This window comes from Anomalospiza imberbis, chromosome 18 (genome assembly GCF_031753505.1).
Source record: "Anomalospiza imberbis isolate Cuckoo-Finch-1a 21T00152 chromosome 18, ASM3175350v1, whole genome shotgun sequence".
Lineage (NCBI taxonomy): Eukaryota > Metazoa > Chordata > Aves > Passeriformes > Viduidae > Anomalospiza > Anomalospiza imberbis.
In genome coordinates, this window is record NC_089698.1 from 396,013 (window position 1) to 419,077 (window position 23,065).

Sequence of the window (23,065 nt, forward strand, 5' to 3'; positions counted from 1 at the left end):
TAACTTTCCTCAAGAGAAAGCCAGAGAATGAGCTCAAATATGTAAATCTGGGATATACAAAATACTCAAATCAAGAGAAGTAAGAAGCTAATCAACAGTCTGCAGACTATGAAGAATCAAAATATACAATATAGAAATATACAACATACTGAAGTTATGCTTTTGTTCCCTTGGGTACAGAATTTACCACAATAAAGCACTAAGTCTCTGCAAATTCTTTATAAATTTTTAATGGGAAATTCTTCTATCATTCCTCAGGTTTTATGTTCACAGGATGTATTTGGGTCTCATGTTTTTGTGGTTCACTGTGAAATACATTATTTAAAGTGACTTCACGTACTTCAGGGTGGTTAGATAAGTGTAAGGTTCCTTGTTCCTTAAAATAAGTGATCCGTTTTAATAACACATTTTGAAGGAGCTGGTTCCCTCCACGTTGCCTTCAGAGGATTTGAGCCTTCAGTGGGACTTGATCCTGAGCTATTTGCACACAACCTCCCATTGCATCCCCCAGCTGGCACTCCCCGGCTGCTTTGGCATCCCTGTGCATTTCAGCCCTGAAGACAAGCTCCGAAAGGAAACAAGGCAGGAGATCTGCTGCTGGCAGGAAACCCCAGCGGGCTGGGAGGGCAGGACTGTCCCTGTCACACAGAGCCCCGAGCTGTGCTGGCTCCTGCCCCAGGCTCCAGGAGCACCCCTACACTCCCAGCCCGGGCTGGGGCTCCCTGAGCCTCCCTCAGCAAAGCCCTGCCCAGGAGATGCAGAGTGGCCCCGGCCTTACTGAGCCAGGCTCTGCGAGGAAAAGCTGCCAGCACTTGGTCACTTTGCAGGAGCTCCGGCCCCAGAGGATCTGAACTCTGATTATTTGTCTGAACTCTGAGTGTTTGTCACCCTGGCAGCTGCTCCCTGCAGCAAAGCTCTGCTCGTCTGAAGCAAAAACAGGGCTGGTGCTGGATTTTCCTGAGCTGCACTGGATTATTCGCTGGATGATTTTCTTCCTTCACCCACGCCTCCTTTACCTCCACTAACACTTTGTTTAACTCTTGGCGGATTTTCAACGTAAACATTCCTGCTCCTCAAAGGAATTTACACCGAGCCCAACGCTCTGCCAAGGAGAAACACGTGGAGCTGTCACAGCTCCTTGGTGACAGTTTAGGAGGACTGAACACTGCAGTGCAGGACCAAGAAAGGGAACATTTCAGCCTCCCCACCAAAGCGTGCTCTACCACTCACCAAACAACTGCACTCTGAGGTTAAAGCTCCAAAGCTTTGATGTGCCTCTCTGGAATAACGCCCTTACCGTGGTGCACTTGCACTGCCCTGCTCGCCAGGCTTGCAGCAGTCACATTTTGGAAAGTTTTGGCCATTTTGGAAGTGCAGTGGCTGTGCAATAACCTGGGAATGTCCTGTTAGTCCAAACTGGCCCCATTTTATTCACGCCTGTGAGTTCTGCTGGCTGACTCCACATGAGAACCTGGTCCCAGTAACGCTTGAGCCCATTTCTATAATGATGTTTTCAGTTTGAGCAAAAACAAACAAAAGCATTTGACTAGAAAATAGATCGTGTCAATACAAAGAGTTTCATCTATCAAAATCAATGGAAATCAGGACTTCAGCATTGAATAAACCTAGGGGAAAAGTTTTGTATGACTCACAAAGCAACCATTACAGAGAAGGTGAAACTGAGAAATCAGAGTTTAGAAGAAAAATTCAATACTGTTCTAGCTTTTTAATTACTTGGAGTGCAAATTAATAGCATTACATTGCAAAGCTGACTTTCTTGATAAAGAAAAATCAATCCAGTTCTGAGTGCCTTTAAGTAATACTCCTAAAAAATTACCATATGTCTGCCATATGCAAAAATCAAGAAAATTTATTTTTAGGTTGAGGAGGAAAAAACCACAAAGAAACAAACAAAAAAGCTTTCTCCCACATCTGAAATTCCAAATCTTTTTCAGGGTAGAATTGGCATCCCTAATGACAAAAGGGAATCAGTAAGATTTCACCAATGTAGCTGAATAATTACAAAATCACTCAGGAGACCTAAATTCCCTGGTGTGTCTGGTGCTTTCTCCAAACTTATTCTTTTGCTGGCTATTCAAGCTGTATTTGATGTCAATTATCATAGCAGACAGGAACAAGGAATGAAGAACACAGCACTGGCTCCTGGAGCTCTTGCTATTGAAATTATTTAAAACATCCTCGGGCAAATAAAAAGCCTACTGTAGAAAATGCTGACAAGGAGCAGAATAACTCACAGACAGTTTACTGAGAACCAATCTAAAGTGCCACAGGATATTTTTTTCCTTGCAGGTTCATTAATTAGATATCTCCTTGAGCAATCAGTTCATGCATTCCCTTCCTGAGAGCCATGCTGGGCAAGGGAGAAGTGGCTTTAGTGCCCTGTGGGGATGGGAGAGCTCAGCTTGGGGCTGTGTGTGCCAGTCCATGGGGATGGGAGAGCTCAGCTTGGGGCTGTGTGTGCCAGCCCATGGGGATGGGAGAGCTCTGAGCTGTGTGTGCCAGCCCATGGGGATGGGAGAGCTCTGAGCTGTGTGTGCCAGCCCTGTGAGGATGGGAGAGCTCTGAGCTGTGTGTGCCAGCCCATGGGGATGGGAGAGCTCTGAGCTGTGTGTGCCAGCCCTGTGAGGATGGGAGAGCTCTGAGCTGTGTGTGCCAGCCCTGTGAGGATGGGAGAGCTCTGAGCTGTGTGTGCCAGCCCTGTGGGGATGGGAGAGCTCTGAGCTGTGTGTGCCAGCCCATGGGGATGGGAGAGCTCTGAGCTGTGTGTGCCAGCCCTGTGGGGATGGGAGAGCTCTGAGCTGTGTGTGCCAGCCCTGTGAGGATGGGAGAGCTCTGAGCTGTGTGTGCCAGCCCATGGGGATGGGAGAGCTCTGAGCTGTGTGTGCCAGCCCATGGGGATGGGAGAGCTCTGAGCTGTGTGTGCCAGCCCATGGGGATGGGAGAGCTCTGAGCTGTGTGTGCCAGCCCATGGGGATGGGAGAGCTCTGAGCTGTGTGTGCCAGCCCTGTGGGGATGGGAGAGCTCTGAGCTGTGTGTGCCAGCCCATGGGGATGGGAGAGCTCTGAGCTGTGTGTGCCAGCCCTGTGAGGATGGGAGAGCTCTGAGCTGTGTGTGCCAGCCCATGGGGATGGGAGAGCTCTGAGCTGTGTGTGCCAGCCCTGTGAGGATGGGAGAGCTCTGAGCTGTGTGTGCCAGCCCTGTGAGGATGGGAGAGCTCTGAGCTGTGTGTGCCAGCCCTGTGGGGATGGGAGAGCTCTGAGCTGTGTGTGCCAGCCCATGGGGATGGGAGAGCTCTGAGCTGTGTGTGCCAGCCCTGTGGGGATGGGAGAGCTCTGAGCTGTGTGTGCCAGCCCTGTGAGGATGGGAGAGCTCTGAGCTGTGTGTGCCAGCCCATGGGGATGGGAGAGCTCTGAGCTGTGTGTGCCAGCCCATGGGGATGGGAGAGCTCTGAGCTGTGTGTGCCAGCCCATGGGGATGGGAGAGCTCTGAGCTGTGTGTGCCAGCCCTGTGAGGATGGGAGAGCTCTGAGCTGTGTGTGCCAGCCCATGGGGATGGGAGAGCTCTGAGCTGTGTGTGCCAGCCCTGTGAGGATGGGAGAGCTCTGAGCTGTGTGTGCCAGCCCATGGGGATGGGAGAGCTCTGAGCTGTGTGTGCCAGCCCATGGGGATGGGAGAGCTCAGCTTGGGGCTGTGTGTGCCAGCCCATGGGGATGGGAGAGCTCTGAGCTGTGTGTGCCAGCCCTGTGGGGATGGGAGAGCTCTGAGCTGTGTGTGCCAGCCCTGTGGGGATGGGAGAGCTCTGAGCTGTGTGTGCCAGCCCTGTGGGGATGGGAGAGCTCTGAGCTGTGTGTGCCAGCCCATGGGGATGGGAGAGCTCAGCTTGGGGCTGTGTGTGCCAGCCCATGGGGATGGGAGAGCTCTGAGCTGTGTGTGCCAGCCCCTAACTCCACCACGGCACCCCTCCAGTGCAGAGAGATCTTTGCTGCTCTACACAGCCTCTCCCTCCCTCCTGTCACAGTGAGGGTCCTGAGGAGTCCAGCAGAACTCCAAACCTCAGCTGGCAGAAGTGCAGCACTGGCAGCAGTGCAGAGCTGGCAGCAGTGCAGAGCTGCCAGCAGTGTAGAGCTGGCAGCAGTGCAGAGGAGGCAGCAGTGCAGCGCTGGCAGCAGTGCAGAGCTGGCCACAGTGCAGCGCTGGCAGCAGTGCAGAGCTGGCAGCAGTGCAGCGCTGGCAGCAGTGCAGAGCTGGCCGCAGTGCAGCGCTGGCAGCAGTGCAGTGCTGGCAGCAGTGCAGCGCTGGCAGCATTGCAACGCTGGCAGCATTGCAGCGCTGGCAGCAGTGCAGCGCTGGCTCAGTTCCTCCAAGGCATCTCCTCCCTGCCCTGCCAGAACTGCTCTGAGCCAGCCCATGCTGCCTCTGCAGCTGGGATGGACTCTACTCTTTTTCTTTGAAAAAGGGAAAATCCCTCGCCAGCAGCTGCACATTTCCTGCTAGAACAACAACCCTAAACCCTTGCTGGCTGTCAGTGTCGTTATCCAGGAGTGGAGCTCCAGTGCCCGGGGAACAGGCGGTGCAGAGGGAACAAGCCCCAGATGTGCCATCTCCTCACTGCTGCCTCTGAAGTGGGAGTGCCCTGCCCTTTCTGAGCCGAGTCCCGTCCCCAGTAAGCCAAGGTTCCATTCCTGCGGCTGAGCTGGTGCGAATCCTGCTCTGAGACTCAGCCTGTGTTGTAAAATGCAGGCAAACACGATGGGAAGAAATGCTGATATCTGACTCCAGTTCAGAAGGCTGAATGATTTCTTTATTATAACTATACTATAATCCATAAATATTCTATTTAAAGGAGATACTTAAAACTACATGTTACTTTCTCTAACTACCATATTTAACTACTCACAACTCGTGATTCTGTTCTCCAGAGTCCAGACACAGGTGGATTGGATTGGCCATCAGCTCAAACAACTCTCAACAGAATCCAACCAAGCAATCACCCCAGGTAAACAATTCTCCAAACACATTCCACATGGGAAAAACAAGGAGCAGAAATAGAAATTTTCTCTTTCTTCCTCTCTGTGCACCTCTATGAAAAATCCTGAGGGAGAAAGAAATGTGCTTACCACAAGCCCGGGCTTGGCATGGCATGGCACTGCCCTGGGCTTGGCATGGCACTGTCCTGTGCTCTGTGTTGTGCCCTGCCCTCTGTCCTGCCCTGGGCACTGCCCTCTGCCCTGTCCTGTGTCCTGTTCTGTGTCCTGCCCTGCCCTGTGTCCTGTCCTGTGTCCTGTCCTGTGTCCTGTCCTGTGTTCTGCCCTGTGTCCTGTCCTGTGTTCTGCCCTGCCCTGTGTCCTGTCCTGGGCACTGCCCTGTGCCCTGCCCTCTGCCCTGTGCACTGCCCTCTGCCCTGTCCTGTGTTCTGCCCTGTGTCCTGTCCTGTGTTCTGCCCTGCCCTGTGTCCTGTCCTGTGTTCTGTCCTGTGTCCTGTTCTGTGTCCTGCCCTGTGCCCTGCCCTGTGTTCTGCCCTGTCCTGCCCTGACCTGGGCACTGCCAGCGTGGCTGGGCACCACCCGGGCCCTCGGGCTTGCTGGGGCAGTGCCCAGGAAGGCACAGCACACGCACTGCACTGCCGAGCTGTGTCTGCCCCTTGTGCAGCAGGAGCACGATGCAAAGGGTGCAGTTGACTGAAAAGAGCTGTGGGATGATTTCTGTGCTAATGGAGCAGTCATCCTTGCCTCTACTGCCCTGTAAAACGGGTCTTTCTCCCTCGAACTTCCCCCTCTTCTGCTCCACTCTTAAGGCAGATCATGGTCTGCTTTTCCCACTCAGTGTCCAAGGCAATACTCACAGCATTTTCCTGCAGAAAGTGAGAATATTTGATGGGGGGGGGGGGGGGGGGGGGAGAGGAAATCAATTTACTTTAAGTGGAGTTGTAGAGTTTTCAAATCCTCCTCTTCCTAACTATAAATTCTTTCCATTTGGAAAATGCCCACTGTTCCTTTATCACCAGAGCAGTTGAAGGTAATTTTTCAACCCTCATTATGATGAACTAAACTTTCTGAGTTCCACAAAACCAAAGTGAACTCCCTCATGTTCATCATTCATGTCTAATGTGTCTGACATGCCAAAAGGCAGCTTTCAAATAATCCTTCTCCAGTCCCTCTTAACTGAAAGCCAACAGGGGAGTTCCACATGCAAAAACTTCAATATTCTATGACACAGAAATACAGACAAATTAATTAATTTCCTGTTACTACCCATATCCTGCTATTTCTCTTACAAAGAAATACTGAGAACTTATTTCATGACGAATGAGTGATAACACAGGAGAAGTTCTGGGTCTCCAAATGTTTGAACCTGTTCTGACATGGAAATTAAACCTTCTATGAATTAGAGCTCATCAGAAAGCAATCCTGGTTCTTAGAGCAGTCAATGTGCTTGACAAAAATCTATATTTTTTGTTAGTTCAACCTTCCAGGCTGTTAGAATGGAGTCCCATGAGAAAATAAGTTCTGGGATGTTTCTGCTAATAACATTAACAAAAGAAAACTCATGCTGTATTATTGCATTTCATCATCATGACTGCTGGGGTTTTAAAGTTGCCCAGAAAGAAGAAAAGGAGCTGCAACTATGTTCACTTTTCATGTGAACTCAATGGAGTTCCTGTATTCTTTATAGCAAGGACTTAACTTGTGTAACAAAGTGCCAAACTTTGCATTGATTTTAAAATCATGAGCTTGATTATTATTTTTTCTTTTTGCTTAATTTTGGTACATTCTGCAAGAGTCACAGTTTCAATTGTATTTTAGTCAAGGTCTCTCTGTCAAAGTCCATCCACTGAAAAATTATACCTTTCTTCTGCAGATGTGGACAAGATGTATTGTTTTTCTTCAATCAATATATAAATTAACCAACACTTAACTTGCCATAAAAATTAATTGGCTCCACATTGATTTGCCTCTCTCATGGCAGCACTAATATTTGTGTACCAATGGGAATTGGTTCTTCCCTTATTTTATTTTCTTATCAGTAATGATGTCAAACAAACCTCGGGGTGTGGCATGGCCAGCAAAAAGAGAGAGGGAAGGATGAGGTTTGGGTGAGTTTTCAGGCTAAAGTCCCATTGCCTCATTAAAAGCTCAGTGAGAAGGGACAAGTGAGGAGCAGGTTTGTGAACGGGGCCGAGTTTGTGAAGAAGGTCTGTGGTGCCTGCACGGCAGCATCCCTGGGAATGCAGAGGTGATCCTGCAGCTCCTGCCTCTGCTGCAGGACAGCCAGGAGCAGGAGAGGGGACCGGGAGAGCCAGGAACAGAGCAGGAGAGGGCACTGGGAGCAGGAGAGGGAACTGGGAGCAGGAGAGGGCACCGGGAGCAGCAGCTGCTGAAGGAAGGAGCTGATGATAATCGAGAGAAGATGCTAAAGGAAGGAGATGATAATTGAGAGAAGCTGCTGAAGGAGGGAGGGAGCTGGTCATCCAGAGGAGAAGCTGCTAAAGGAAGAAGCTGATGATAATCGAGAGGAGAAGCTGCTGAAGGAAGGAGCTGATGATAATCGAGAGGAGAAGCTGCTGAAGGAAGGAGCTGATGATAATCGAGAGGAGAAGCTGCTAAAGGAAGGGGCTGATGATAATCCAGAGGAGAAGCTGCTAAAGGAAGGGGCTGATGATAATCGAGAGGAGAAGCTGCTGAAGGAAGGGGCTGATGATAATCGAGAGGAGAAGCTGCTGAAGCCTCACTGGTGCAGGGAAGGGTCACAGCAGGGTCCTGATGGGAAGCACTCACTGCACAAAGTGGGAGAGCAGAGGCAGCTCCTCACAAACGAGGAGAGGAGCAGCTGCTCAACGATTCAGTGCAAGAACATGGCAGGAAAGATGAACAGCTCTCAATTCCCCAAGCACTGTGTTTGTTAAAATGGACCAGGCTGAGCAGAGGATTGACATGGAACAACGCTAAATTAGTCCTGACTTGCAGTATCTTAGTAAAACATGCCTTTTTTCTTTTTTTTTTTTTTTTCCAGAACCAAACAGTTCTTTAAAGTGGCACTGCCCCAAACTATATTTGAGAGAAAAGCAGCTGCATTAAGCATTCCCAATTTGCATCTAATCTTCATGAGAGGATTCTCACAGAGGGTGCAACAGCCAGGAGCTCATAACTCTCCAAAACTGCAGCTGCACATGTTCCTCTTCTGCAAAGAGCAACGAGAAAATAAAGCCCTGGAGAAAACTCCAAGTGGCTGAAACTAGTGTACAAGAAGTTTTCTTCCAGATGTGAGGCAATTTTCTCTGGAGTGCCAGTCAGGAGTGAGGGATCCACAGAGCTCACCCAGGCTGTGACTGCTGCCCTCCTGTCTCACCACCTTACTATCCCTGGCAGTTCTGTGCCCTCTTTGTACCAAACATGCCTGGATTTACACCCTGCTGCTGTTCCTACCAGCTGAAAGTTGCCTGAAACACAAGAATTTCCAGCTACTTTGTCCTCAGGAATGTCAAACTGTAACTTCAGCATGGGCAAAAATCAAGGTTGAGGCTATGTAGCCTCTGTTATGCAGCCATATGGGTTTTACAAAATACTGGTGCAGTTTGACACAATTTCCTCCTCTGATGCCTCTTCTGACTTTTTCCAGAGCACATTGTGCTGTGTTTCTGCCTTGACATTCATCTCTTCTAAATTTCTACCCCGTGCTGTAATTTCTTGGATCACAGAAGTGAAATGTTAGTTCTTCTCTAGTTGTTCCTGCTATGAAAAACATCTTGCTGGAAACAGGATTTTTTTCAGATAATCATTTTACAAAATGTACTGTTGCCTCACTACAAAACATCTGGACAGGTCAAGACTGAGCTGTCTCCAGCCTCAAACCACCCTCAGTCTCCACAGCCTCCCCGCGCCTGGGAGGTGTTGGTGGATTTCTCTGAATTTCTGGCTCCCTTCTGCTGGGCACAGAAGTTATCTGAGCTGGTGAACAGCAGAATATCACCAATTTTAAATCTGTAAAAAATGTCTGTCTGTCCCTGAAGTGTTCCTGAATAACAACTGACCATTGCAATTCAGTGTATCAAATTGTCTCTTAGAGGACTTAATTCAGGCACAGTTTTGCTGGTGAAAAGGAGAAATGAAATACGCTCAGTGTTCACAGTGACTGTGCTGCAATTACAGCCAACACCCCCGGCAGAGCCCAGTCTGCTCCCCCTGGTGCATGCATTAACCTGAATTAACCCTGAATTAACAGTTTTTCATTAGCTCTGAGGTGACTTCTCAGCGCCACAGCCCAGCTCTGCCCCACGCTGCTCCCTGCAAAGGGAAGCACTGACACATCCCTGGGAGATATTCCCTGTATCCTTCCCTAATTAATTAGACATTAGTCCCAGTTTGGAAAACCTCCTGTTTTAAAAAAGAGGGAAATTTGCACACCTCACCAGCTCCTCAGAGCTATGTGAGAACTGCAGACAATTTCAGAGAAGCCCCTGCCTAAGGAGAGATTTAACTGGTCGGGAGGTAAGCTGTAGGATAAATGCTCTGTGAACTTTTGTTTCAAGAGGTGATATTCAGTTCACAGGCATTCTCTTTGTAATTAGTTCCTAAAATAGCCTTGGTTTATTCCAACTTCCTTTTGTTTTCTGTTGCTCAGTGATTGGCATTTTTCCTACACACATTAGAAGAAGAGGAATTAAGAAGTCAGACTCAAACCTTAATAACAAAAAACTATTTGTTTGGACTTAGTATTTTTACTTTTTCTTATTTCACTTTCCTCTGCTAAACTGAGAAAATTATGTGGAACAAACAAACAGCTATAAGAATGAAATGGTATCCACTTCAAATGTTTCTCCCATTACTGCAGTATTTTAATGGATAAAACAGGTTTCTAAGCCAGTTTTTATGCTCTCAGTTTAAATATATTATTCAATCACAAACTGAGATAACTTGACTGTTACTATTTAAAGCACCTACTTTAACACAGTGATCTTGCAGCCAGAATTTCTTTCACATTTTAAATTCTACTGTTATTCCATGAAGAGCCCTACTCAAGCAAAGGAAAACACTTCAGAGTGAAGTGATATCAGAAAGGATCTGTGCTGCTGGCAGCTGAAAACTTCCAGGGCCACAGAGCCACCTCCCAGCCTGCTGGAGTAAATTCACCTGAATTTACTTCTGTAAACTTGCTGAAGTCACTTCCCTAAGCAAATTTACAGTTGTCTAAATTTATATTGTCCAGAATGGTGCCATGGGACTCAGGGGAGGCACAGCAGTGTACAAGAGAACAGGTCTGGCCCAGTCATCTGTTCACCCTTTCCTTGGTGTTAAACTCAACCATTAATTAGAAGCCAAATGAGCAATGACACTCTGAAAGCTAGAGATGTCAGAGGCAAGCAGTCCTCCTGTCAAATTCCATGTTACCTTGTGATTGCATTGCTCATCAGCCAGAGGAGCTCTGTGAGAGGAACCAGGCTCTCCTGACACAAAATCTGCGGCACACACTGGTCTAGGTGGAGCCTGAGGGTCCCAGCCCACCTTGTCTGCCACAGAGGGAACAATCAGCCAGGATCATTCCACGTCCTCAGGGCTTCTGCTGGCTGAAGCAAAGGAAGGTGCCCGATAAAGGCAACATTCGTATCTGCATCCCAACAAAGGACAAAAAACCACAGGTTTGTCCAGGAGCCTGCTAGTAAATCACCACCACTGCAGCACGAGGAGGAACCTGGGTAAACACAGCAAAGTGCATTTTGTAAATGATCTAAGAGTGCAAAACTCACTCTTCACAAGTGCCCAACTCTAAGAGGCCTCTCGGGACATTTAGGAATTCTCAGTTTGGAAAACTGTCAGCAAAGCAACACACTTCACTCCTGGGCCTCAGGGATTCTCCGTGCTTCTGGAGCTCACTCCAGCTTTATCAAAAGCCCAACAGAAAGAAGATAAACTGGCTTGGAAATAGCTTTGAAAGAAAAATATGATAAAATATTCAGAAGAACATCTAAGAGATGTATTCTAGGAAATGTTTAAGAATTTAAATCCTTCCTTGCTGTTCCCATTCATGGCTGTAAGTGGGTCAGAGATGCTGCCCTGCCTCCTCCAAGCACCTCAGAGTCTGAACTCTCCTCCATCCCACTGACATCAAACCATCAAAACCCCTCTGTTATCTCCACGTGGACCAAGATCAAAAAGCAGAAGCCACAAGTGAGTTCTTGTTATTGAGCACTCCAGTGGGAAAGCAGCATTTCATGGTGTCGCGGTTTGACAAGGGAGTGAATTTTCTCAGGAGGGGTCTCGGGGTGCTGCAGGCTGCACAAACACAGCCGAGCACACACACAAAGGCTCAGGCTGCACCGGGCCCTTCTCCTCCAGCACCCACCAGCCTTTGGCAGCAGTGGGAAAAGAAGCCACAATGGTGGGGAAAACAGAATGTTGTAGCCACAAATGGCAACAGAATTGCTACTAAAAATGCCACAGAAATGGTGAGAGAAGTACAAAGAGGCGGTGGCAGGCAGGGAAGCTCCCGTTTCACTTACCAGCCTGTGGGCGAGCTGGATGGTGATGAGAGGAGAGCCTGACAGGTTGTGGGACAGCTGGGGCACGGGTTCCACCTTGATAGAGATGAGGAAACTGCTGGCTGAGATCATGTAGCCTTTGTAGGCAGCAGCTTCAGCAATCCTTGGAAAGAAGTATATGTGTTAAGGAGGAAGAATAACAACTGTTTTTTTAGTTCATACGTAACAACAGAGCAGCACAGGACCTCCTTGTTCTGTTCAAGCCAAGGAGTTTCTCTAGGGCAGCAAGGTCTGGCCCCAAAGGATCCTATAAACAGCTCTGGAGACTGACATCAAAGGTGCTCCTTCACTCTGCTCCTCCTTGCAAAGGTTTACAAGCCTTGCTGAAAGTGTTTAAGGGAATTAGAGAGAATCCTATGGAGGGATCTAATCAATACCCTGAGCAAAGTGAGGGGGAAACTTGCAGGGGCTTTCAGGCTGGCTGATCAAACAGATAAATCAGTGTGTGAGGCACACAGGTAAAATGTACATAATAAACATAGGAATGCATTTAGAAGTGATTTATAGCTTTACCTTGACAAATCAATGATGTCCAGTTAGATTTGTTAGAGGGAAAGACAGGTCACGATACAAACAGCTGAACTGGACTAAATAGCTGATTAGTCCTGGAAATGAATTTATTCTAGCGGGAAGTCATTTTGCAGTACATAGGAGCCCTTATTTTAAGGTAAAAATTATGAGTTTGGCATTTTCACACATTTAAGAGTAACTGAGAGCCATTTGGTTTCAGGGTAGAATTTTTTACACTCTCAGTAACAAACTGCAGGATTAAATGACTGCTGTCACGTGTCCCTTGAGCAGGTGGATGAATGGGTTTTACCACAGAAATTTGAGCCCTGGTGAATTAACCACCAGCCAGGGCTCCCAAACAGAGCCCACCTGGGAAGGGCCAGTTTGAAACAAATTAAAAACCACCTTGCTTACACCCACCACCTGTCTGCAGTGGTTTCTTATTTTTATTTCAGGAAAAAACCCCAAAAAAACTCACATCGGACATTCAAATAACTGCACTCAGCTCCTTGGCAGGGCCACAGAACAGAACTCATTTAGCAGAACCCCTCAGTTCTGACCTTAAAAAACCCATCAGTGTCAGAGATTACTTCTGCTCCCAGACACCAGCACGGGAATGGAACTTGTCCATCTGAAGGCAGAATTTGCTACTCTGACACGACAAATTTAAGTTTAGATAAGGACTCACAAAGTTAAACTCATTATCCGAGTTTGAGGTTTCTCCTACACAGATTAAGAGTGTGGACACTTTTTCCACAGCCTTTATCTGTTTGTTTTTCCTTTAGAGACTTTGGTGAATTTTAAAGTGTGACAAATCCTCACCAGAAGCAGGGATTGGTGTTTCTGTGCCTGCACAAGCCTTTCCTCACCTTGGCCCTGGGTGTCAGGTCCACATTTACACAAACTGCCTGTGGACAGCAGCAGAATGGGCTCAAAACATTGCTGTGCTCCATTTCCTTTGGGTAAAGACTCAAAACTGCTCCCTTTAGAAACTGATGTTTATATAGTCTGAAAATAGTGCTGTGTCTGTACAGCACAAAAGCTCCAAGAGTTTTGGTTTTCCACCACAAAAAAAGAAAAAGGTTGGGTTTCAAATTACAGGTGTTTAAATAGCCCAGTGGTAGAAGGAACACAAAAGAAATTCTCTAAAACTAACTACTCTGAGAAAAAATTTATTCTACTGAAAAGTAAGCAAAAAAGTTATAACAGTAGAGCACAAAAAAGAAAAGCAAGCAGAAGAGAAGTGCATACTTATTTTTAAAATAACTTTGAGTACCTGGGGTTTGGTTCCACAGAGGAAAAGTTGCTAAGGCAGCATTCCCTGAATTATTACCTTTTTGGATACTGGTTTTGGCAGACCTGCATCAACAGTTTTAAGGACATGATCTTGTATTACATACTGCAAATATTTCAAGCAGTGTGAATTAAATGTAGAAATCTAGGAAACACTTATTTTCCAGTGACTTTGTGGTTTTTTGACATTGTGACAGGGCAGACCCTTCATTCTCAAAATGAGTGCTGAAATCAAGCCCAGCTCAGGGGATCAGGAATGGATCTCCAGGTCGTCCTGTCCCACAGGTTTCAGGGAAGGCACTTGAAGATGACAAATCTGTTCCATTTGCTGTACCAGAGCCCCAGGATCTGTGACACTGCATTAGAATAAAGAGCTTTGATATGCAACATCTTCAATAAACTTTGACCTGAGTCAGGATAATTTTAATTCTCTTTCTCCCTTTGAAAAATTGAGATTACATCTTATTGCCTTAACAAATTGCATTGATCCTCCTCTTTGGAAAACACAGACTCTCGTAAGTTATTGCCTCAATTTCTTCATGTAAGTACAAAATATTGCTCAGTGGTGGCAGAGCTGCCTTACAGCCACCTGTGTGAGCCGAGTCCTTCTCCTGAGAGAGCAGGGCAGACGGCAGCACAGCTGCTGGGAAATGCTCTGGGAAATGACTGGGAAATGCCATTCAGGAGCGGCTGAGGGGGCACCTGGCTGTGATCAGCCTGGATTGTGGTCTGGATCAGCCAGGCAGGGCAGGGCTCTCCGCCCTGAGGGGCACAAGGGAGTGAGGCAGGGAAGGGAGGCAATCCCTGGCAGTCCCTGGGGCTGGGATGCTGCTCCTTTCCTGCTGGCAGCAACCACCCAGCAACAAGTCCAGTGGGAAAGACTGACAGTGGGAACTGATCCACACACCCCAGAGAGAGTCACATGAAAACATTTGTTTCCATTTGTCACGCGCTTGCTTAGAGGACAAGGTAATGGTTGGCATGAATGGCCTTGCAGAAATCCCCTGGGAGCTGTACTGCAGAGGGACACAGCTCTGCTTTTACTTTATCTGCTAATGATTTCATTGATGTAGTGCATAAAGCAGGAGGTCCTTCAAGAATTGCCTGGTCTCCTGTTATAAAATTACCTTATGGGTTTCTAGGATTAGGATTCAGATTTTGTCTAAAGAGGGATGTTATGTTTTCCTACTTGTTTCATTTAAGTGCAAGCTTTATCTTCATATGTGCTAGCAGAAAAAAATGCAATTTCCTTTTACGAGACAGATTGAATTATGACATTCTAGTACCAGATCTGATGAGTGGAAGGAGAAGACAAAGAAAGACAAACATGTCTCTATGGAATCAATTTTATTGCCACCTAAAATAAAACACGTAGTGTAAACTTTAGTCCCTCCCTGGCTAATGACTGCACGCCCTCAGCTCTGCAGAAGCAGGGTTATGGCTCGTCATCCGTCCCCAGCTGATAAGGACATGGCTGTGCCAAGGGGCATCACCACAGCAATGAACAGGCTGTTACCTCCTGGGGGGCTGAGGTACTCACCTGGTGTCCGCAGGGTTGATGTTATTGAAGAAATAATGCATGTTGTGGTAGAGCAGGCCCACGATGGTGATCCAGGCTGCAGAGAGGGAACAGGGTTATTGCTCAGAGCAGCAGTCCCAAGCAAGAGGACTTCTCTCCCAGGGCTTCAGCTCCTGTTCACGGAGAGCCCTGACTTACACAGCCCTTCACACCTTTGCTTTAGCAGGGTTCTGATTTTCTGCTGAAGGCGTGAACATTCTGCACAGCACAGACACCACCAGCGAAGTGCAGGGATGCCTGTGCTGCACAGCTGCACCTCCAAAATCAGCTGCTAAAGCCATCAGTTGTCAATTATAACACCCCCAGCAGTAGGAAGGGTGGCAGGACACAGCAGTGCCTCCCAGGGAGCCACCAGGTCCTCAAGGCCACCCCAGCACTGCTGGCAGCTGCGGGAGCTCAAGCCAGGCCACCAGTCCCAGTGCTGTCTTTGCTGCCCACATTCCAGGTGATTCTGGGCTCTCCAGCATCTGAGTGAAGAGACAGATGTGTGTTTTCTCAGAGTGAGCCACACAGATGTCTTTTACTATCCCTTTTGTCGGGTTCCAAGTATTTATAGTGTCATCTGTTTAAGGTGAAATAACAGATTTTTTAGGTTAGCTCATCTGGACAGTGTAGAAGTGTGGCCTGAAGGCTGAAATTGCCCAGAAGTGAGCTTCAGCTGGAAAAGAGTAAAACATTTAATGCCCTGGATCATTTCAGGATACAAAGCATGACAATGTTCTGGAAAATCAAAGAAAATCTGTATGGTGAGGAACTGTAGAAGTGGGAAAGGAAAAAACTCCTCTCACATGCTATTTTTGGCATTACAAGTTGGCTTGCAATTGCACTTATTCAAACCTGGGAGGACTTGCAGTCTCCAGCCAGAGCAAAGAAACAAAGCTGTCACCACAAATCAAGCAGACAGTTCAGGAATTATCAGAGAATTTCTCACTGCAGGTTATTTTCAGCTAACTTTGCACTTTATGAAAGAGGGATCGACCATTCCTCTCCAGAGTTGTTTGCAGAAAAGCCTGTGGGTGAATAAATTCTGTGGGCTGGAATTTAGGGCACCTAAGTCAGATTTTCAAAGATTTGAGAATGGAAGTAGATGCTTTTGTAAATGGGTTCCTTCAATCTCTATAGCATAGATAATTAACATTGCTGTTTTAGAGTCTTGACTAAAGGTGCAGATTTTAGTCATGCTTCTTTCTGGGATTGTTAAAATGTTTGCAGAGGTATGGATTTCTGAGTTCTGCCTTTTTGCCATGAGTGTAGTCTGTATCTTCATTCTGTTCCTGCAGCAGCTATTGCTTAAACCTGTCATTTTATAGTTTAGTTTTATACAAAGGACCAATTTTGCATGAAGGGATAGGTAATACCTGACCTGACATCCTAGAATTTCTTAAAAATAACCAGTTCAGGTAATTAAAAAGAATAATTAGGAAGTTATGGCTTCTCTGATGTAAAAATGTGTCAGAATTAAATGGCTTCAGTCTCTGTTGCTCAGCTCTATTATTCAATATTAATCCAATTAGTATGAAAACTCCACCACATTAATTGCTTGTTAGCCTGACAGGACCACTGCTGTTTGCTCAGACTCAGTGCAACCCACAGGGATCAAATCAGTTACCTGGAAAAATAAAGTGAACCAAAAGCTGTTCTAAAGCAAAATCATTTTCGGATACCCTGTGCACACAAGTCCACTTCTCTCTTAACTCTTTTCCTTACCTTTTCCATGGAAAGCTTCACTGGGAATGGAAATATAGCTCTGCCCTCGAGATGGAAATCGATAGTGGGACACATTCAGGGTCGGGGGGTGCATTTTGACCACAGCGTAATCTGTGTGATAACCCAGACAGAAACATCAGCAAACCAATACCCCGACACCCCCCGAGTGCTCACCCAGCCTCCCCTAAGAGCTCTTGCAGCTCCTCTGTTCAACCCCCAGATGTTTGCAGGCAGCGTGGTGAATCCCCCAGGTCCAAAACTGCCCTTTGCATTGACTGCCTTATGGCAGAGCAGGTTACTGCTGTTACCCCATGGATCTCCAGCCAGGCCCAGAGCCCGAGCCTCCAGGGCAGGCAGAGCAGAGCAGCACTCCTGCACCTGCACTGGCATTTGCAGGCACTATTGCACTCCTGCACCTGAGGATCCCAGCGTGTGAGAGGCTCACAGAGTGATGGATGCTCCTGGAACTGCTCAGGTTATTCACCCCTCAGAGGGGTCTCGACAAGGCAAAGCAGGCAGCCAGAGCAGATAAAACACCTCTGACACCTGGAGCATCCAAAGATGCAGATGAAATTAAGGTGCCAAGATGCTCACCAGCAGTAAAATAAAATTCTCCAAAAAGGTCAAAACTATTCCTATCATTTTCAGTCTCTTGCAAAAACCCTTGCAAAGATTAAGGTTTTGTAGCACCCAAACCTCCACGGGCTGCATATGTGCCCTAGGCCCTTTAACTCTATTAGCATAGCATTACTCAATCCTTCACACATAACACTTCTTCTGAATTCCTCCCCAGATAACCTCAGGGAAGCTCAGGCACAGCCAGAGCCCTCACTTCCAGCCTGACTGCACCGACAAATGAAACTCAGTTTGGCACTCCAGAGAGGGAGATGATGAGTTCTGCTTTGTGCTGGCGAAGGAGAGCTCAAGCACAGAAGGGTTTAGGACAGGTAGAGGGAGCAGCTCTGCCCAGCCCCACCTGCCACGGCCGAGGAGCCCTCGACGGTCAGCGGCAGTGAGTTCCCCTCCGAGTTCCCCTCCAGGTTCCGGGACAGGTGAGCCATCACCGTGTCGATGGTGTGGATCAGGCTGCTGAGCACCGTGGGGCTCTGGGGAGGGACAGACACAGACAGGGCTCAGCAGGGACTGGGAGCACGGCACAGGGTGCCCCCGCACCCCTGCCCAGCTCAGGGGGCTCCCACCCTCCCACCCTCCCTGTAGAAAGTGTCACACACACCGAGGCCAGCCAGAGCGTAACCTCCCAAAATGCTGTTTGTAGAACAGCCAAAGCCTCTGACAGCCAGCTCAGCTCTACTCAGCATCCAGCAGAATGAGGCCAAGAACTGTGCAGAATTTTTTGACAATATATAAAGATTGGTATCAGATCTTTCTTGGAACACAAGCTGAGACACTACAGTTCGGCCCTTCTTTCCTCTGTATTCAAATGCTCCTCAGTATAAAAGCAACTTTAACCCTCCAGGTTGAAACTGGACTCATAAAATCTCAGAGTTAATTCATGTTTCAGTGAAAAGGAAACCTATTTTATCTGAAATCCATTTAGACCAGAGATGATCAAGGATGTGATGCCAAGATCTAAATCAATTAGACATCTTTTTGTCTTAAATGCGTTTTACACTTCAATGAGACCTCCCTGTGCTTTAGCTTCTCCTCTCACTTTAAAAGCTCTTTCTAACAAAATCTGTGTTTTCTTAAGATTCAAGCAAAATCCTCAGGAAATTTCTGGATTCACCCTGCAGGTATTTCATCAGTGACAGATGACAAAATAAGTCATAGTGCCAAAAAGTCCCGGCGAGTGAAGTAATAGTGGAAACCAGTCCTGTTATCATCCATGTGGATTTGTGCAGCTGAAGGAAATCACAAACCTGAGCCCATTTGTCTTACCTCTGGTCCATCAATCCAGTCAGACAGTAACAGAAAGTCTTCAATAGCTTTTAAAAATGCCTGAAAGACAAATAAAACTTTATTACTTATAAATCAGCTACATCTCCTGGCAAGGATCCAGGGCAGATCTCTGCTAGGATTTTTCTCAGGTTTATGTTAAGATGACAGCCCCACTTCCATTCCAGTCACAGATCCACCTCTACCTTCCAGCATCCTCAGCATGTTTTGGTTTTTTTATTTTAATTATTTTCATTTTAATTATTTTACTGGCAGTCCCAGCACCGTGTGGCTCCCAAGGTGCAGTCACTACAGCTGAGTCAACACTGGGGCTGAGAGTGAATGAACTTATTCTCCTGTTCTATCTGAACGCATATGGCATCTGTAGAATCACAGAGGCTTGGAAGGGACCTTAAGAATCATCTCCTTCCAGCCCCTGTCCCTTGGGCAGGGACACCTCCCATGGCCCCAGCCTGGCCTGGGACACTGCAGGTGGGGACAGGCACTGTCCAAACCCAGCCCCATCCTGGGGAGTCCATGACGTGCCCACATGGAAGGGGGAAATGGAGCACAGAAAACTGTGCCAAAAATTAAAATAAAAAAACCACATTTCCAGCTTAAACTTATCTATTAAAAAGCCTTCAGAGAATGAATATAGTGAAGTTCCACTGTGAAATGTGGAAGACACCACATGACAAAACCCAAGTCAGATTTGTCAGAAGCGATTCATTACAACGTGTGTCAGTAATCAGAAAGTTTATTGCACATCACTTAAATCAAATTTCCTGGTGCTGTGAGGCGTAGGACAATCAGGCAGAGATAACTCCACGGAAAATCACATGCATGCTCAGTGCCTGTCTCCCAGAGAATTAGCTGCAGACAATACAAAGCCTCACATCAATCAGGCAAATGACAGGGTCGCTGTGTATGATCAGGACTCTCTTGTATTTACGTCCCAAAATAGCTCTGCTAGAGATAATCATGTCCCACATTCCTGTCTGCAAATCACTGTCATGGCACACAAAGCAGCATCAGACAGCACGAATGAGCACCCAAACAGTGATGTGGAAGCAGGTATGGTGTCGGGCAGGATGTGCAACGTAGAGCCCATAGGAATTTTTCAGGAAAACAAAGGAAACAAAGTATTAAAGCTTTTTAGAAGGGCTTTTGCTACATATTAAACTGTGATCCGTGAAATCCAAGCTTTAGAGTTTGCAAATGCTAAGCTTTTAACAGAGTCTCCCGATTGCTGTCCGTGTCGTTTTCAGAAGGTTTATTTGTATTTTTTGTCTGAGTAAAGCGCCCTTGTCACTCTGGAATTACCTTCAGGCTTAGGGGAACAATCAGCAGCGAGGCCAGAGCTGATTACTGCAATAATGGCTTCCAGCCTGCTGAAATCAGGGAATTAGATGCCCATCACTTTCCAGCACTCCATGTTATAACTTTGTGTTAGTGGGACACGGCCCCTTGCTCTCGGCTCAGACTGCAGAAAACACCTGCTTGCTTTTTGCCCTCTGTGGATTAGCTAGAATAAAATAAATTCCTTGAACCCATTTCAGAGGAGACAGTGACTCCACCATTTCCCTGGGCAGGCTGTCCCAGTGCTTGACAACTCTTTCAGGGAAGGATTTTCCCTATGATCCAATTGAAGTCTCCCCTGGCACCACTTGAGGCTATTTCCCCTTGTCCTTGTTGTTTGGCAGAAGAGATCCAGCCCCTCAACGTCTTCCTTGCTCACGATGGGTCCAAAGGCATAAAGTAAATATCTCCAGGGACTAGAGAGACATTTCAACTCTGCTCTGCTTGCTGCTCAACCTCTGCTGCTCCCTAAAGCAGCTGGTGTCTGCAATGAGCAAAAGCTTTCCAAGCTGCGCTGGCTATTCCAGGTTCTGAGAAACCAGGGTCACCTGGGAGCCCCACTCACCTGGGCCAGGCTCAGGGCAGTGTGCTGTGGCAGGGATTTGTTGGGCAGGCTGAAGGACACGTTCTGCAGGTGCCCTAGCAGGGAGCTGGGCGAGGGGGAGCTGCCTCTGTCCCGGCTCAGCGCCTCGATGATGGGCTGGTAGGCGTTGGTGGGGAGCTGCAGCAGAGACACAACTCAGCACAGAATATCCCAAATTATCTGTACTGCCCCCCAGCAGAGACACAACTCAGCACAGAATATCCCAGATTATCCGTACTGCCCCCAGCAGGGACACAACTCAGCACAGAATGTCCCAGATTATCCGTACTGTCCCCCGCGGGGACAGAACTCAGCACAGAATATCCCAAATTATCTGTACTGCCCCAGCAGGGACAGAACTCAGCACAGAATATCCCAAATTATCCGTACTGCCCCCCGCAGGGACAGAACTCAGCACAGAATATCCCAGATTATCCGTACTGTCCCCCGCGGGGACAGAACTCAGCACAGAATATCCCAGATTATCCGTACTGTCCCCCGCGGGGACAGAACTCAGCACAGAATATCCCAAATTATCCGTACTGCCCCCCGCGGGGACACAACTCAGCACAGAATATCCCAAATTATCTGTACTGCCCCCCGCAGGGACAGAACTCAGCACAGAATATCCCAGATTATCCGTACTGTCCCCCGCGGGGACAGAACTCAGCACAGAATATCCCAAATTATCCGTACTGCCCCCCGCGGGGACACAACTCAGCACAGAATATCCCAAATTATCCGTACTGCCCCCAGCAGGGACACAACTCAGCACAGAATATCCCAAATTATCCGTACTGCCCCCGTGGGGACAGAACTCAGCACAGAATATCCCAAATTATCCATATGGGCACAGGGAGGGGAGGGGGGAAGGAAAAGGGAAAAAGGAAGAAAAGGGAAAAAGGAAGAAGGTTAGTTCAAACATTAATTCAGGCCTATCTGCCATGAGTTTTTGTGAACAAGAACTGATAGAAGAAAGAAAGAAAACCAATAGAACTTTGACACTGCAGAGAGCAAGAACGTGAGAATTCACTAATACACCACAACAGGTAATTGTTGCATTCTCCAGATGGAAAATCAGTTTTCATTTTTTCATTATACTTCTACTAAAGAGATGGAAACCAATTTTCTTATTGTGGTGGGATATTTTTTTTTCTAATATTAAAGAAAACAAAAGGGAAATTATCAAAATGGTTTTAGCCTCCTATATTTTCAAAGTTAACAGCAATGCTTCAGAAGCTGCTACTTTTTTCATTTTTTAATATAGTAAATATTTTATTTAGCAGGGAATTTCCTTTGTGTTCGCACCTTCCCATAGTGGCTAAAACTTCTGGCTATGCGTGTCCAAAAGAACTTATAACTGAGGCACGAAAATAAGTGCCATTAATGAAAATCAAGCAGGGAGGAGGGTCTGTAACTCTGAGTTATGCACATTCTGCCATTATGGAAAAGAGTTCTGAGCACTGTCCTACCACAGGGTTGGTAGTGGTTGTCATCAGAGACCAGGGAAGTGTTGAAGAAAGCAGAACTTGCACACCTGGGAAAATACAAACACAAACGAGGGTGTTAGCAAATCTGGATTTTTTATATCAGATACATAATTATATATATATATATACACACACATATATATATTCACACCTCAGGCTGAATCAGTTGTAAATTACAGAAACAGATTTGTTATTCTGTGGATTTTATTTATTTCCAGTACTGTAGCCACACAGCCTTGTTTAAAAAAATAATTTTCTGGTTCAGTCATCAGTTTTATTCCATCATCTTATTACAGATGAGCACTGCAGTAGTTTAAGTCTTACATACTTAAATCTTTGTTTGCAAACAGGAAATTTCAATATAATTTTTTTATACCTCAATAAGAGAAGGCCAGCTGTACAGTTACAACACTGACATCCATCTTTCTCCTCCAGCTCTTTCCCCAGCATTTACAGAAACTCTTTAGGGTAATCCTGTGTCTTATCAGCAATAAATAATGATCCATGGGCAGTTCTGACAATTTCATGGAAGACCTTGTTTTATTTCTGTATATTTATTTCTGTGAGACAAACTGGACTGGGAATGTTGGGACACTGGAAAAACGAGGGTCAAGCCTCAGCTCCCATCTCCAGCTGCTGAAGCTGACTCAGATCTCGAGCCTGAATTGTCCGAGTGCCAAAAAAAATCACACCCACAAAGGCAAGCTCAGAAAGGTTTTTCCCCATCAGAAAATATGCACTATTTGAGGATCTGAAAAACATTCAAAGCCAGTGGAAATGCTCCCAGTGCTTGCAGCAAAACTGAGGAACCCTCAAATGAAAGAGCAGGGCTAGAAATGGTGCACTGAAAATGACCATATGAGCATGTCAGAAATGATTTGTCAAGACAGAGAGAATGGACTTGATTCTGGATGGCTTTCAGTTGCTCCATTTAAAAAAATATTAATTCCATTCTGCACAAAGCGATTTATTAGTCATTTGTGATAGAGAAATAAAATTTTCTTCTCATCTACATCTGATCAAGAGTTATTATTTGCCAGGAGTGTGGAATTTCAGTGCAATCCAACATTAGCTGCATATACAGGACACGTTTCT

At 46.8% G+C, this 23,065-nt stretch overlaps 1 protein-coding gene across 4 annotated transcripts in view; it reads right to left on the reverse strand.

Annotated features, from left to right (window-relative positions):
* The window catches only part of ADGRD1 (adhesion G protein-coupled receptor D1), a 128,191-nt gene that overhangs the window by 89,392 nt on the left and 15,734 nt on the right, over nt 1-23,065 (reverse strand). For all 4 annotated transcript variants that reach the window (XM_068208322.1, XM_068208324.1, XM_068208320.1 and 1 more), the window contains 7 exons: nt 21,953-22,017; nt 20,463-20,618; nt 18,542-18,601; nt 17,619-17,748; nt 16,643-16,753; nt 14,897-14,972; nt 11,515-11,656 (listed from right to left, as the gene is read on the reverse strand). In XM_068208322.1, the coding sequence (XP_068064423.1) occupies nt 11,515-11,656; nt 14,897-14,972; nt 16,643-16,753; nt 17,619-17,748; nt 18,542-18,601; nt 20,463-20,618; nt 21,953-22,017 (740 nt within the window). The remainder of the gene's footprint in view (nt 1-11,514; nt 11,657-14,896; nt 14,973-16,642; nt 16,754-17,618; nt 17,749-18,541; nt 18,602-20,462; nt 20,619-21,952; nt 22,018-23,065) is intronic.